This window comes from Venturia canescens, chromosome 10 (assembly GCF_019457755.1).
Source record: "Venturia canescens isolate UGA chromosome 10, ASM1945775v1, whole genome shotgun sequence".
Lineage (NCBI taxonomy): Eukaryota > Metazoa > Arthropoda > Insecta > Hymenoptera > Ichneumonidae > Venturia > Venturia canescens.
The window spans coordinates 9,666,872-9,681,949 of NC_057430.1; the positions used below are offsets into that span (position 1 = coordinate 9,666,872).

General features: G+C 39.0%; 1 protein-coding gene across 14 annotated transcripts in view; it reads right to left on the reverse strand.

The window, feature by feature from the left end:
- Window positions 1-130: 130 nt before the first annotated feature.
- Ae2 (Anion exchanger 2) overlaps window positions 131-15,078 on the reverse strand; it is a 67,100-nt gene continuing 52,152 nt past the window's right edge. For 11 of the 14 annotated variants that reach the window (XM_043431345.1, XM_043431343.1, XM_043431347.1 and 8 more), the window contains 5 exons: window positions 9,714-10,401; window positions 8,966-9,028; window positions 7,061-7,658; window positions 5,710-6,820; window positions 131-5,353 (listed from right to left, as the gene is read on the reverse strand). In XM_043431345.1, the coding sequence (XP_043287280.1) occupies window positions 4,678-5,353; window positions 5,710-6,820; window positions 7,061-7,658; window positions 8,966-9,028; window positions 9,714-10,401 (3,136 nt within the window). In that variant the 3' untranslated portion in view covers window positions 131-4,677. Of the gene's footprint in view, window positions 5,354-5,709; window positions 6,821-7,060; window positions 7,659-8,965; window positions 9,029-9,713; window positions 10,402-14,509; window positions 14,715-15,078 lie in introns of those variants that run through there. The other 3 variants (XM_043431355.1, XM_043431342.1, XM_043431352.1) reach the window with 3 other exon arrangements.

The following is a 15,078-nucleotide window of genomic DNA, read 5'->3' on the forward strand; positions in this document are numbered from 1 at the left end:
ATTTTCGCGATCACGCGTTGGCTTCGGGATAAACAAAGGAACGAACAAATGTGGGGAGGGGTGAAAATGAAGAAATAATTCGTAGAAAAATACAAGGACGAAAGTAAATGAGACGAGTGTGGGTAAACGGTTAAGAGAGAAAATTAAAATATTTATTCAGCGATTTTAACTTAAGGCATGAGAATCAGCTACTCAGAGCCTATTTACTATTTATTTAATACTGCGTAATCGTTAACTCAATTATTTACAATACTTTTTTATACTCCATTTTGTTTTCCGTTATTGTTGTTCCATCAATCGATGCAGGCGGACGATGCTCGCAATCGGTATTGACAATATTTACTTTTGCCTCGATAACACTTGCCAAACATATCGAAGAATATTAACACGTGCATATACATATAAACATATATATGCTCGCGTGCGATTTAAAATTCTATGTTTGTCGTAGACATTTGAATAACAGTAAACATTTTCTAAGTACCCTCGAGTTTTCGAGCAACTGTAATTCCTCTATCACATTGAACTAGGAGGATTTTTTCATCTTAATTACACCGTTTTATCATTCTCTATTTCTGATATTTGTTTTTGTGTGAATTTTTCGGTCGTACATTCGCGTCCAAAACGTAGTAAAATATTCGAAAAATTCTTATCTTTTTTTTCCTCTAAAGCAATCAGTTTTTTCATTAATTGATGAAAGCATTCGTACAAAAACTAAACATTTTTTGTTGTTCTTGTTTCAGTTAAAAATTATACCGACTATTTCTCATGAAAAATCATCCCACTGCAAATTTTTCAAAACCATTCGATTCTCAAGGCTGAAACGAAATTTCCTCACCGAATACGTGTTTGAAGTTTCGTTTTAATTCCCAAAAACTATGAAACATCCGATTTGGAGTAAATATTAAAACAGTGAAAAATTTATGGACACGAATGTATTTTCAATACTTCACTCGAACGTCACATCGAGTGGTTTTCGTTTCAACGCCTCATACAACGTCATCGATACTCATTGACGTTGAGAATCTAGAATTGATCGTTAGTTTGAACATACAACAACCGTATCAGTATAATTTTCTAATTGTAGAGAGATTGAAAATACAATTTGCTCTTTTTTCTAAAATTTGATACACAGGGTCGTCTTTTCATCCCCCTTTTTTTCATGCTCAATATTTATCTTACACGTTTATAGTTTTTCTACATGTGTCAGTTGTGTGCATATTTTTACCCCGCATTCTCGTAATCCGGTATTTATTTCATTTCATTGTCAACTTGGTCTCACAATTCAATACGTTCTAATCGCATATGCTTGTGTTGCTTTTTAGAAAAATAATCGTTTCATCGGACCATCATTATCTCCATCGTAATCGTCGTCGTCACCATCATCATCACACTGCTGACTGCATCGTTGCGCAAAAAAGATCATTCGCCAAGAACGTTGCAAGTGCATTTGAAAAATATTTATTCCTCGCATTATACGAAAATAGTATTTACATTTATGTTTGTATATTATAAAAAATATTGAAACGATCACCAAATCCTCGATTACATTGCGCTCATTGCAAATTTTCTTTATCTGAAAGTGCACAAAACACAAGTTAAGCGTTTTTCAAATATTTCGCGGTCAGCTGACAATTCCCGTGTATCGATTTGAGTGTCAATCAATCGCTCCAGTTGGCAATGATCGCTGGGACGTTGAACATAATTGCTTTTTTTTTGCAACGTGCTTGGCTTTTTGCATTACTATACCAGCCGGCGATCAGGTACATTTTTTTTTCAATACATCGATTTTCACTGCAACTTTATTGTCCAATTCGTATACCATCGTGGTGCCATTTTATTAAAAAACTTTCATTTAATCATTCCTACAATCCACGATTCCAATTTTTCGAGAATTTGGAAGGCTAAAAATTGATACACTCATCAAATAATATATTTGAGAAAAATTCAGCCAAAAGTTTACTCATAAAAATTGCATCTGGCAGTCGAAGATGTGCTCATGCCCTTGAAACCAGTTTTTTTTCCAAATGATTTCAAAAAGTAAAGAATCGTTGATTTTTATGAATTATATGAAATTTCATTTTGATTCGAGCTGTCAAGAATGTTTCAGGGATATTGAAAGCAATGGATTGTAGAGAAAAATTAAAGGTTAACCAGACCTGCAGTATTGAAATGTGTGCAAAAAAAAAGTGTTTGACTCGTTCGAGTCAACAAGCGTTGAATTTCAATGTTTCCTTTCAAATTCATTAAACATTTTCAATTCGTTAAACGTGATAATGATGCATTGTGTAAGTGATAAGAAAACTACTCAATCGCAACACTCTCTTTTGTCTTTTTCTTCATCGTTTCATATTCAATCTTGTACAATCTCTCAGTCGATTTTTTTTTTCGTGCAATTATACAGACGCTTCATGAATAAACCGCAAAATGAGAATAATCGTATTTGTTTAGTATTTTTTTGGAGGTAACTTGAACGGTATAAATTGAGAAAGGAAGTATTTCAATATGTTCTGATGGAGTATGGACGGGCCAGAAGAATCTGACAAATGTCAAATTTAAAATTTCTTTTACCACAACTCTCGATCTCTTTTTCATTTAAAAAGGATTCGTTTCGCCGATTTTCAACGTTAAAATTGATTTTTAAAATTTTCGAGGTGGTCTGTAATGCAAATAGAGTGTAAAATTGTTAATCATTATCGATTACAATTGTTTTTGATTCTTAAACTGCTCCAATATCGGGGCGCAATTCATGGCCGAAATATTTTTATTGAAATGACATTTTTCTTTCGATACGATAAAAAAGATTCGCTCAGTTTCCGTTCTCGCATGGAGATTTTTACTCCTAATTCTCAACGTATATTTTGATATGACTTTATATTAAAAAATTGAAGAAAAAACGGTTATCACGATTTTAATAAATGTTTTGAAACTCGAATTAGAAAAAAAAAGTCGTTAAACTTGCTAGCAATGTCATTAGTGTGAATTTCGAAAGATTTTCACGCAATTTCGTAAATCTTGAAAAAATTATATAAACTTCAATACTTTGAATCAGAATAAAAATTAAATAATTTCGATTTTTGGAAATTTCTCACATCGATGCAAATTTATTTTTTATCGTTCGATAGTCATAGTGAGCCTCGCCGGAGGGATCATAATGATAACAATGCATTGAATATCAATGTTAATAATAACAAACGAGCGTTATCGGCAAAAATCGGGATAAAATACTGAATCGTGATTATCGAAATAAAAGATAGTTCATTAAAACGACGATAGTCGTTGAATTGTTCATATGAGATTCATCGATAACGTGGACCTCGACACGTGAAGATGAAAATGTTAAAATAGTTTGAAGGAGAGAATTTCAATGATTAGTTCATTTACAACAAAGTACGTTGATAACGCAAATATTTACACTTTAATTAAAACGATATCGAAGATATTATTTTAATATTTCATTTGTCGTCTCGATTTTCTAGAATAAAATCGATGATCAACTATCTCTTGTTTTTCTTTTGTTTATATAACAGGAATCGCGTTAACGTAGCCTATATAATACACATTGTTCCTAAAACAGCTAAAAATCGATAAATATAGATATTTTTTAAACTTTATAGCCGCATTCGTATCGCTCCAGAGCGATGCTAAAGTATTTGAGATATTCCACGTGAGACCAGCGGACTTTTTCCCCCGACTTCCGTCAATTTGGTTTATTTTTATTTGTATGATTACATCAAGTCCAAAAGACACCTCGACGTTTTTTTAGATTTTCCTGAACAGCCATTTTAGAAAGAAAATATCCGAAAAAACGCGTCTTTTTAAAAATTTGAAAAAATTCGCTAAAATCGGTGGTTGTATGCTAAACATTTTAAGCTATCGCTTATCAATTATCGACCGATAATTGAGATACGGAACAGTTGCAATTTTTTGCTCCATAATTTTTATTCGATTATTGGAAAATTGTGAAGAAAATTAGTTTTAGGTAGCAAAATATTTAACTATTGGCTCGGAGTGAGCGTTTCTTCATTTTTTTCGGAATTTTTCAACGTTAATGGCTCATAAACACACAGAAAAAATCATACTTCCACTACGGTCGACAACTTAAAATGTTTGGCATACAATCACTGATTTTTCGGAATTTTTTCAGATTTTTAAAAACGGGCGTTTTTCCGGATATTTTTTTGTCTTTTTTTTTTCAAAATGGCTGTTCAGAAAAATCTTGAAAAACGTCGAGGTGTCTTCTAGACTTAATATAATCATACAAAAAAAAATTAACCAAATTGGCGGGGGTCAGGGAAAAAGTCCGTCGGTCTCACGTGGAATTCCTTATTTATATCTCTGTTTTATCTTCCTCGTTAATACAACAATCCACACATTTGAATGAGTCCCTCGTAAAATATCGCGGATTAAATGACACTCGGTGAAAACAAAAATAAATTCTATCCGAGTCGGACCCTCAGTGATATTCGTCGACATTGAATTTGACAAAATATTTCATATTGAGCCACCCCTGCGGTCAATCATGACTGGGAAGGAAAAAGGGATATTAGAAAACGTTGAAAAGTGTCAATTTGCGTTTTTATAGGATTCTGAAGAAAAGAAAAAAAGAATGAAGGAGTGTTTTTTTCTGCTGATTTTCAGGGCAGGATCAGTGGGAAAATTGATTTAAGGCACAGTCTAACCAGGCAATGGTGCTTCCTCATAAAAATCAGGCTCGTCCTCGCCAGCTGCTTCGTGCTCGGGCTCTTTGCTGTCGAGAGCCCTCAATTCAGCGTTCGTAAAGAACCGTGTCATTTGTGCTCTCAGGGGAATCATGAGGATAAGGAAGAAGGGCAATGAGAGAGCGGCTCGCGTGCTCTTCACGATCCACAGTGTGGCCAGACACAAAATTTGTACAAGCGTAAATATGTGCATTTTGTAGGTTTGCACGCGTCTTACGTAATTGGCACTGCCGTGGTGCTTCACCGGCATGAAAAATAACTTAACACGATCGAATAATTGGACACCGTTCGTCGAGGATATTCCCATGTAAAGAAATACTCCGAGCAATACTGCCATCGGTACGCGACGAAGTAACGGGGCCATCAGCACACTTACGCCCACCAATATCGCAACCAAAAGTGCACTCACTCGCTGCTCCTTAACTTCTACTATGTGTGGCTTGTCACCTGGTGCATGCGTTCGCGACATTACTGTCACCGCTGAGACATGAGTCAACGATCTTACTGATGCTGCACAACACCATGGAGCACCCATCAAACCACAGCCGACGTTCATTAAACACACCACCACGATGTCCATGTGATAACCGTTGCCTTTGCGAAGCTTTCGCTCCTTTTTGTCGATTATTAATCTGTAATTTGAAAATTTTTATTTTGGAAAGTTTACTTCGTTTCACCGAGGCTGTGAGTGCAATTTTTCTGACCTTCATCTTTATTTTGGATCGATTTTTTTCATTCCTCATAACTTTCTCAAGCTTTTGTCACTTTTGAGTAATTATTTATTTGTTATACGGAAATTTGGGACTGGAAAGATGTACTTTTTGATTGAGAAGCTCGGATTTTAAAATAATTTTCGTTTATCGTGATTAGTCAATTGCCAATGGGAAGGAGAAATGAAGGAAAGGATGAATTTAGTTCCGCGAGTACACATATTTGGCGATCGAAAAAACAGATCGAATTAGAAAAATTCGATTCGGAAAATACTCACTCGGATATTTGTGTTTCCATGAAGACGAGAATGTAAACGAGGAGCGCAGGGACAGCACAAGCGATCGCCATCCAGAGTGGGATCGGTTTGCCGGTCCCAGCGGGTGAGACGAACCAGCTCCTGCCGGAAACGGAAGGCGTGAGGCCCTCGGGTACGAGGAGTTTTTCGGTCTCAACGCCGGCGAGATAATCGATGATTACGAAAACGATGATGCTGATGGGAACGCCAAAGTCTCCGAAGGCTCTCCTGGCGCTGCGTCCGAGATAGTGGCTGTTACGAAATATTCGAAGATAGTAAGCCCCGAGGAAGGTTCCGAGGCAGAGGATGGTGCACATGAGAGCGGTGTTGGGTTGGTTTATGAGGCCAGCGTTGTCGTGATCCGGCAAAAAAGCTGACGTGCTTTCCATCGCGATGGCCAATCCTGTCTCGTTCTTCAAATAAGTATATCCCTGGATCTCCGTAGCGTTTTCAAAGTACGTGCCGTTTTCGCCGAGCGTGCTGTTCCCCGCGTCGTAACAGTATTCCGGCAGAAGAGGATTTCTCTTGAAGTAATTGACGAGCTTAACGAAAGTCTCGACGATGTAAAGGAGCGATATCAAGCCGGTGAATATCTCCTCGGTAAAACGCGTGAACAATCGGACCAAAACGGAGCCTTCGACGCAGGCGATCGTCAACGCGATGACTCCCATCCAGGCGCCGACGTAAACCCTCATCGTCAAAAACTCCAAACCGTTTGCCAGACAGAAGTTATAAAGACTCTCGTCGAAAAGCAACAACGGTCCTGTCGTACCGATTATAACGAGCGGTTGCGTTGCGAAAAGAGCCATTATCACTCCTGTCCAACAACAGGAGACTAAAGTCTCGGAGATACCGATTATGTTGTGAGTTTTGTCACTCAGCAAGCCTCCGAATGTAATCGCTGCACAGAGCGCTGCGAAATACATGAATATCGCTGCTGCTATGCACGACGATGATAAGCCGTCCGTGAAATCCGATAAATAGTGAGGGTAACGCCGCTTTATGTCGTTTATCAAGCCCCCGAACGGTCGACGCGTCCTTCGCAGTGGGTCGTTGTCGGGCGGCTTTTTCTCCTCTTCGCCTGCCATCAGTGCTGTGAAAAAAAAAAAACGTTTGCCCAAAGCCCATCCCGTGCTGGATTTTAACTACGGTTGGAAAATATTTCTGTTCGGGGATGAAAAATACTTTGGTTTGTAACGCGTGTTGGGGCTAACGAAAAAAAAAAAATAAAAAAAAACAAAAAAAAAATCGAAAGTCAAAGTTTTTCAAGTTATTTTGATGCTGAATGACGATTTTAGAGAGCTGAGATCGAAAAAAAGGAGAATCGTTTTACCTTTTTTGACAGCAGCATCACTCTGAATGGGTTTTTTAGCTCCAGCGGCGAGAGCTTTGGCTTTTCGTCTTTTGATGGCCTCGCTTTTCGATTTCAATTCGTCGAAAGGTAGAAGAGCTTGTCGCTCCCAATCACCGGGTGGCAGGACGATCGAATCGTCCAAGAATTCGTTGATGGCCGAGAGTAGTTCTCGCCTCTCGGTGGCTTTGTAAGCGACTTTGTGGAAGGAGGCGTTTGACATGAGGGTCGAGATCGATCTGCCGATCTCGTGATAATCGAGGTCGGCTGTTCTCGGGCCCAGAAGTGTAAACATGAATCTCACTGGTATCGTTACTTCGGTGATCGAAGGCATGAAAGCTCCTTCTGCGAGACGAACGAATGCGATCGTCGGTTGATCCAGGAAGTCGACGGCGCCGACGAGGACGACAGTGGCTTCGGCTCCCGCCGGAATTCTCTTCAAAATGTGATCGTTATGAACTTTTTTGAGGTCCTCGTTGCTGCTCGTGTACGTCATTTCTTCCTTCATGTCAACCGCCGTGTGATTGTTGTCCAGTGCCAAATTCGACGATACGATTTTCGGCTTCGTGTCGTTCAAGTTCTGTTAAATCGAAGGTAAAGAGAAAAAAATCGTCAAATACAAGGTTCGAACGGGATCACCGTTTCCCAATTTGAGTCAAATAAAGTGTATTGCACATTGAACGAATTGGAGAAGGAAAAAAAGAATGCGAGTACCGGAGCACAGATTTTCGGTGGCAAAAATACAAAAATAAAGGGTTTCTCCATGAAACCAGAAATTTTTCAACATTTCACCATCTTCTAGTTATCCCAGCACTGATGGAGTGAGAAAAATTGATGCATCAATTGCTACATCATTTTAAGGGCTGTGAACAGCGTAAACGTTGAAATTTTGGGTGTTTTTTGTTCATAAATAAAAATTGGTTGGATGGACTTGAATAAAACCTTGTACACATCTTTTACATACTCGGAAATACTGGAAAAAAAAATTTTTTTTTTTTTTTTCAATTTTTAAGAAATATTTTTCATGGTATTTTTTTGTACAGCTGAAAACACGTTTTCCCAACAAAATGCAATTTGAATAAAGTCGCTGGGATAAAAAATCTTCCCGTTTCGTTGTCAACGTGCCATTTGTCAAGGGGTGCCATTTTTAACATACACACACACACACACACACCATTGTACAGAAATACACCGTTAAAAATTTGTTTAAATAAAAATTTCCGTGAGCATGAAAAAGATGTGTACAAGGTTTTATGTAAATTCATCCAACCAGTTTTCATTTATGAAAAGAAACAAAAAACTCCTGAAATTCCAACGTTTACACTGTTCATAGCCCTCGATCCTTATTGCGTTCGTGATCAGTGAAAAGCTGTGCTCTCGGTGTCTTTTTACAAACATACAGTGGCAGAAATGAGGCAAGTTCAGAACTGAACGTTGGCTCATTGGAAAATGTTTTTGAGTGGAACGGGAGATAATTCGTTGCTTTGCAGTATGCATCTATGTGTGTAAATGAATAACGAGTACACACATAATCATGCGGAAGTATCGAACGAAGTATCGAAAGCAAGAAAAACGAATGGGACTTCGAGAAAAATTTTCAAAAAATAACTAAATGTAGGGCAATGACGAGACACGTTGAAAATGTAAATAGAAAAAATCGTAACAAGGCGATGGACACATAAGAGAGAAGCGGTGTCTGAAAACTACAGAGGCAACAAAAAGACTATGGAAAAAGGGTCGAAAGATGTGACACTATCTAGCGAATATTATTTGATCGAAAATGTGTGGAAAGAAAAATAGTCTTATTTCGTCTCGTTTTTTCTCCCGTCTGCGAGAGAAGGGCGTACGTAACGGGGGCGGGGATACGAGAGATAGCAAGAGATTTACATGTTGGGTTACATGGTTCTCAGTGCCGTCCCGCGCAGCATCTTCTTCCTCCAGCCAGATCGACTGTGGGGTAAACAACATTACGATCCTGTCAGTTACAATGGTTTTTACTTTTTCAATAATACGAAAGAGAGAAATAAATATTCGAAGCTAGCCACCGTTCGTCACTGCTATCATTTCGTTTGGCAATTGACAGTATCCAAGGATCGAATCCCACGATAACTTTGAGAAAACTCGATCGTTGCGCTACGAACCGAAAACTCATTTTTCCATTGTTTTTCACTCGTTTTACAGAATTATTATTATTAAATGTTCTCCGCGTTGGACCGAAGAGGAAAAATTTGATTTTTCGACTCTCCGCAAACTACTTGAAACAAAAGCAAAATAAAGATGAGTTCTTCGCGCAATACCGAGAAATTCGGGATTTTCAAAACAGCTTTGAAGTTGTTGAAAAAAGGCGTAACGGATAGCCGGTTTTGCCACATTTCCATGGGAATGATTTTTCAAAAGTGGTAGAAAAAGGTTTGCGGAGCAACGAAATGAAAAAGTAACGAGCAGTGTCCATGCTCCTTCGGACAAATTCCTACGACCCGGTCCAACAGATTCTAGGAGAGAAAAAATGTAAAATAAAATACTACTTGGACGATTCGCGGGGTTTTCGAGGGCTTCGGGTTGTTCCGAATCTCCGAAAGATCAAGAGCTAAATATCGGCTGTTGGTAAAGTGAATAAAAAACGTGTGATATTTACCTGCAAACTGGTGTAACTCGCGTAGTTGCGTTTTCCGCCAAATCGGAAGCCCCGATCGTGTTCGTGGACGTGGCGATGCCTGAGCAAAAGAGCTCTCATGACGACGGTACGATCTTCCGGGAGGATGAGCTCTTCGACTACCATTTGTTCAACGACGCGATAAGCCAGGCCAGGAACGTCGCGCTCCTCGAGGTCAAGGAGAACGACTCCGGTCTCGAGACATCTTCGCAGATTGAGCAGCGAGTGGAAACTCAGGGAGGCGACGTGGGGCCTCCCCCATCGGTCCGCGCCTTCCTCAACGTCTTCCTCGTACTTGATCCAGCGCGCGGTCTCTCGCCACTCTCGCTCCTCGCCCACGCCGTGCAATTCGTCGAGCTGTACGAACACCTCGTGGGGCGAATGGTCGTACATTTTTTTGAACGTTTCGTGGGGTATTCCGCCCTCTTTTCGCCTGCCAATCTGCACCGTCGAATGTCCTGCTTTGTGCCTTCTCATACCCCGGGGATCGTCGCTCCTGTGGGACTCCAAATCGTCGATGTCCAACTCTTGAAGCGTGCTCGCCTCTTCCGGCTGCACACTCACTCGCCGACCCATCGGATTCGTCACGTCCGGAAGACCGGCTCCTGAACGCTTTCGCCATTGTGGATCTTCTTGAAGAGAATACTTTCGGGACTTGTGGTGGTGTCTCCTGAAATTTCACCAATTCAAAACCTCAAAATTTGATTTCTTCTTGTACAAGCTGCCGGAATAACGACCCTCCTTTTCAAGGCTCTGCTCAAAAACAACGCTGCCCCAAACAGCCCTGCTCTCAAATTTCCAAAACCAATACAATCCAATAAAGTCTCCGCAGTTTTCTCATTAATATGATCTGTCTTATGGGCCTAGACGTGTTCGAGAGTAGAGACGTTATAATTGTGCATAAAATACAAATCTTCAGAGCGGAAATGTTATCGAGCAGACTTACAAGAGTCGAGTTGTGTTGCAGCAAGTCGACAATTCTACTCTCACTAAATTTATTCGACAACAGTTCTCCTCTAAATACATGCTTAAAGAGCGGAGTCGTTATCGAGTAGAGCTGTGATGAGTTCAGTTATAAATAGCTGCTAGTTAACAACTTTATCGGTAGCCATTCTCGATAACAACTCCCCTCCTTAATAACTGCGAGTCTACGTAGAGAAAGTCCTTAACATTCCTGATATTGTATCCCCAATGGTAAATATTTACTTTATTCACTTTTCCTAAAAAGCATGGAAAATTATTTTTCGAGCATTATTAACAATAAAAAATAATATCGCGATCAATTTTAGGGAGGGGGAAGGTACAAAAACCAAAAAAAAATATTTTGAAAAAGTCCGAAAGAAACTTCAGTTTCTTCGCTATATTCAAGGATGCGTTCCGGAGTCACCCAACAACAATTGTTTGTTGTTACAAATACAATAGAATAATATTAACGATAGTAAAGTTTACGTAGTATCATTCAATGGAATGAAAAAAAAGTAAACAAAGGCATAATGTTCACGTGTCTGGCCACAAAGTACGAATGTCAACGATTTCAATTTGAACAGTATATACGGAATAATCATGTGTGACGGGTGTTCCTTGTCGCTTACAGAAGCAATCGTTAAATTTCAAACGGAATCTGAAAGTATAACTTTTTTGGAAAATCACGGGGCGTTTGAACGGGAAGTGATCCTGCCGTGCTCGATAAAAATAACAGATTTTGGCGTTGCCAAAAACAGTTTACAAACTAAGGAATAAAAAAATCATATGTTGTTTTTTCCCGTTTTCCCTCCTTAAAATTAATCGCGATAATATTTTTTATTGAGAATAATGCTCGGATGTGTGTGCGGAATCGTTGGATGGGTTTGAATATAGGGAAGAAACTGAAATTTCTTTCGGACTTTTTCAAATTTTTTTTTTTGGTTTTTGTACCTTCCCTCTCCCTAAAATTGATCGCGGTATTATTCGTTATTGATAATAATGCTGGAAAAAAATTTTAAGACTATTTTGAGCAAAAGTGAATAAAGTAAATATTTACCTCGATAAATTTATTAAGTAGCAGTTATTAACTATCATCACAGCTCTACACGATAACAACTCCGCTCTTTGAGCATGTATTTAGAGGAGAATTGTTATTGAATACATTATAGAGAGTAGAATTATTGACTTGCTGCAACACAACTCGGCTCTTACAAATCTACTCGATAACATTTCCACTCGGAAGGTTTTTATTTTATGTATGAACGACGTCTCTACTCTTCAACATTTCTAGGCAGATAATACGGAAGATTAATGACAAAAGAGGAGACACATTGATTTTCAAATTTGAGAGTAGAGCTGTTAGGAGCAGCGTTGTTTTTGAGTAGAGCCGTAAAGAGGACGTTTGTTATTCTGTCTTTCAGAAAATATCTCATCGTGAGTTGAGATATTGAAGATCATGAATTATACACGGGTTGTCATGAATTTCGGAGTAAAGATTTTAGAAGGAGAGTTTTTTCGAGTAGAGGCGTTGAGAGGATGGTTGTAACTTTGCCTACAAGCGCAAATTTGATGTTTTTTGTCAAAAATACATTTTGCATTTTTCATACTTTTGAAATTGAAAGATCGCGATACGATTTAGCTAAGCGATTACGGAGCAGTAACTGAAATGTCAGAAGAATTCTTGAAATCATGTCACACCGCGATCATATACGAGCGGCTCCGGGAAAAAGCCGATGAATAATAACTAGGTGCGTTCGGAATTGGAAATACGAAAAAAAGTCGGTGAAACCGGGACTGCTGTCTCCGATAAAAAAAATTCAATAACTTGTACGATTTGAATTTTTATGATTCGACACATCGAGGATTTCAGTGTGCTTTCGAATTAATCGATTCATTGGTCCTCCTGTGAAAAAGGGAACGCTGTGGATTTCAAAAATATGCAATGCAAATGCTCGCTTCGACAATACTCAACCAGGGAAATTCCTTGGGCGATTCAATTGGAACTCGGCTATACGAAATATCGTTTTTTTTTCTTTATCGCACGACAAAATATTGAACTGTCAAAGTTTAAGAAATTTTCCATTTTTTTAAATTTTCATACTATTGATTATACCACTGCGGTTGCTAATTTGAAAAGCATATTTTAAGGGATCGCTCCTGAAGTCCTTAAGAGCTCAATTTCGAAAAAAAAAACACGTTTTTGTAATGAATCGTTTAACATCGTTCTTGAAACATTTCTCAAGGTTTCTCGAAATAGAGAAAAACATGTTCACAACAATCCACGGAGTTTTTTTCTGGTCGATCAAAAACCTATTTTCAAATTTTTTCGTGTTATTTTGACCATCTTCACTTACTCTTCTCAAGAAGAAAACATTTTTTATTTACTGATATTCAAAAACCTGTTTTTCTTGATTTTTTCCTACAAGAAAATAAATGTTCATTGAAAAACTGTGAACGGCATTCATTACTAAATATGATCATGTACTTTTTCATCAAAAAATTTCTCGATCCTTCGTCCAGGCCCTAGGAATTATGATAATAAATAAGTAGCATAAATTTAGCATAGATCGGATTAACAGGTTTTTTGTAATCGTGTCCACCACAAAGGTATTTTTCAAAAAAGACGATTCCGAGATAATCGAGTTTAAAGGTGCTGGCATTAGACGACCGCGCGCACCGGGCGATCGGTTGAAATATCCATAGCTGCGAATCTAATGCTCCGATCTTTATGAAATTTGGTGAGAATATTCCTCAGACATTGTACTTGAATATCTATTAAAAAAAAAAAAATCGATTTTTCCGGCCCTCACAAGTGCAGTATCTTAAGCAAATTTCTGAATGAGACAACAATGATGTTGCACAGTTTCTGTTCTCAATTTGTACATTGGAGAAGTAATATTTTATCGTTTGTAATGAAAATCAATACTGCAAAGTGGAACGTGGATTTTTCTACCCCGACGTTAAAATCGCATCACGCTCGACAGCATCTCTATTCTCCTCTTCGTCTTACGACGACGAACTGTTTAACTCGACGTTTCCGGATGCCTGGTATGCTCGGGCATGCCGTTGCCAAATCTGCTTTGGTCACACCTCGACCCTGGCAGTGACAGAGGATCGTGAGAAGTCTGCATACCTCGAGTAGTGCATCACAATTTATGTTCACCTCGAAAAACACACACACGCACACACACACTGCGAATAAGAGACTTCAAAAGAAATACTTGAGTTTCTTCCCCATTATGAAACTTTTACGAGGGACGTGGAAGATGTTGGAATATATCTCGGTTTAAAATAGTTTCAAATAAAATTGAATACTGAAAAAACACATTTTTTATTGCGAATTTTCGTGCAAAAATCTCGTTTCAAAATGGAAAAAAACCGATCAACGTAAGCAGAAAATAGAGAGGAAAAAATGTTGGAGTACTTCGATTAAAATCCAACGAGAATGCGGATTAAAAAAATAGTATTTCAATCAAGCCCAAGTTGAAAATCATTTTTGCACTGTACGGAGCACTGATGACGGAGCGAACGGATAATTCTTAATCGATAAACTCGTATAGCAGCGCGTCGAGAGCATCCCCGCGATAAGCTTCGATTCGCACTGTATTTCCGTAGCACTCCGTAACACTTTCTCGAAGCTCTTTCCACCCTTGGGAAACCGGGGTGAAAGTGTTCTCGAATTCGCACTGTTAGAATCGAGTTGAAGGAAAAAGCGACGCTCGAATAAGCACGAGATGGTGGAGCGCGGAAGGAAAATATTGACAGGAGAAAAACGCTCATGATCGAATGAATAAACGGATAGAAATCTTGAATACCGTCTTATATTGCCAATTCGCTCGAGAGATCGATCGTAGTCGGTGGGCATTTCACCCAGTTAACGAATGGAAGTGACGAAATAACTATAAATTTGAATAGACTGGAAAAAAAAGTGCAAAGAAAAAGTAAAATGGAGGCGGGCACAAGCTGGTACACCCACCGCTTCGGCTCCTCGACTCTCTCAGGAGAGACTCGATCGAGTCGATTGAATGTTAAACAATAGTGCGGGCAGGGATGTCAACGTAGTTTGAACGATCTATACGTCGACGGGGCGACTCGCTGCGACGACTAGGGTGGCATTTTCGTACAACCAAAGCTCGTATCGTCCCAGACAAATATGAAGAAATAAATGTGTTACGTAGCGAGAGAGAGAGAGAGAGGGAGAGAGGAAAAGATGAAAATAAAAAGCACGAAACAAAGTGAGAGCGGGACGAGAGAGACGGAAAGGTACTTTTTGAGTGAAATTAAAGCTCTGGCGATGGGCCATGGCACCGGGTAGTACCTTTCAAAAGTTGTGCGCTACTTTTGAGCCCGCGAAACGTTTCTCATCGAAAATAAACGAGGGGGA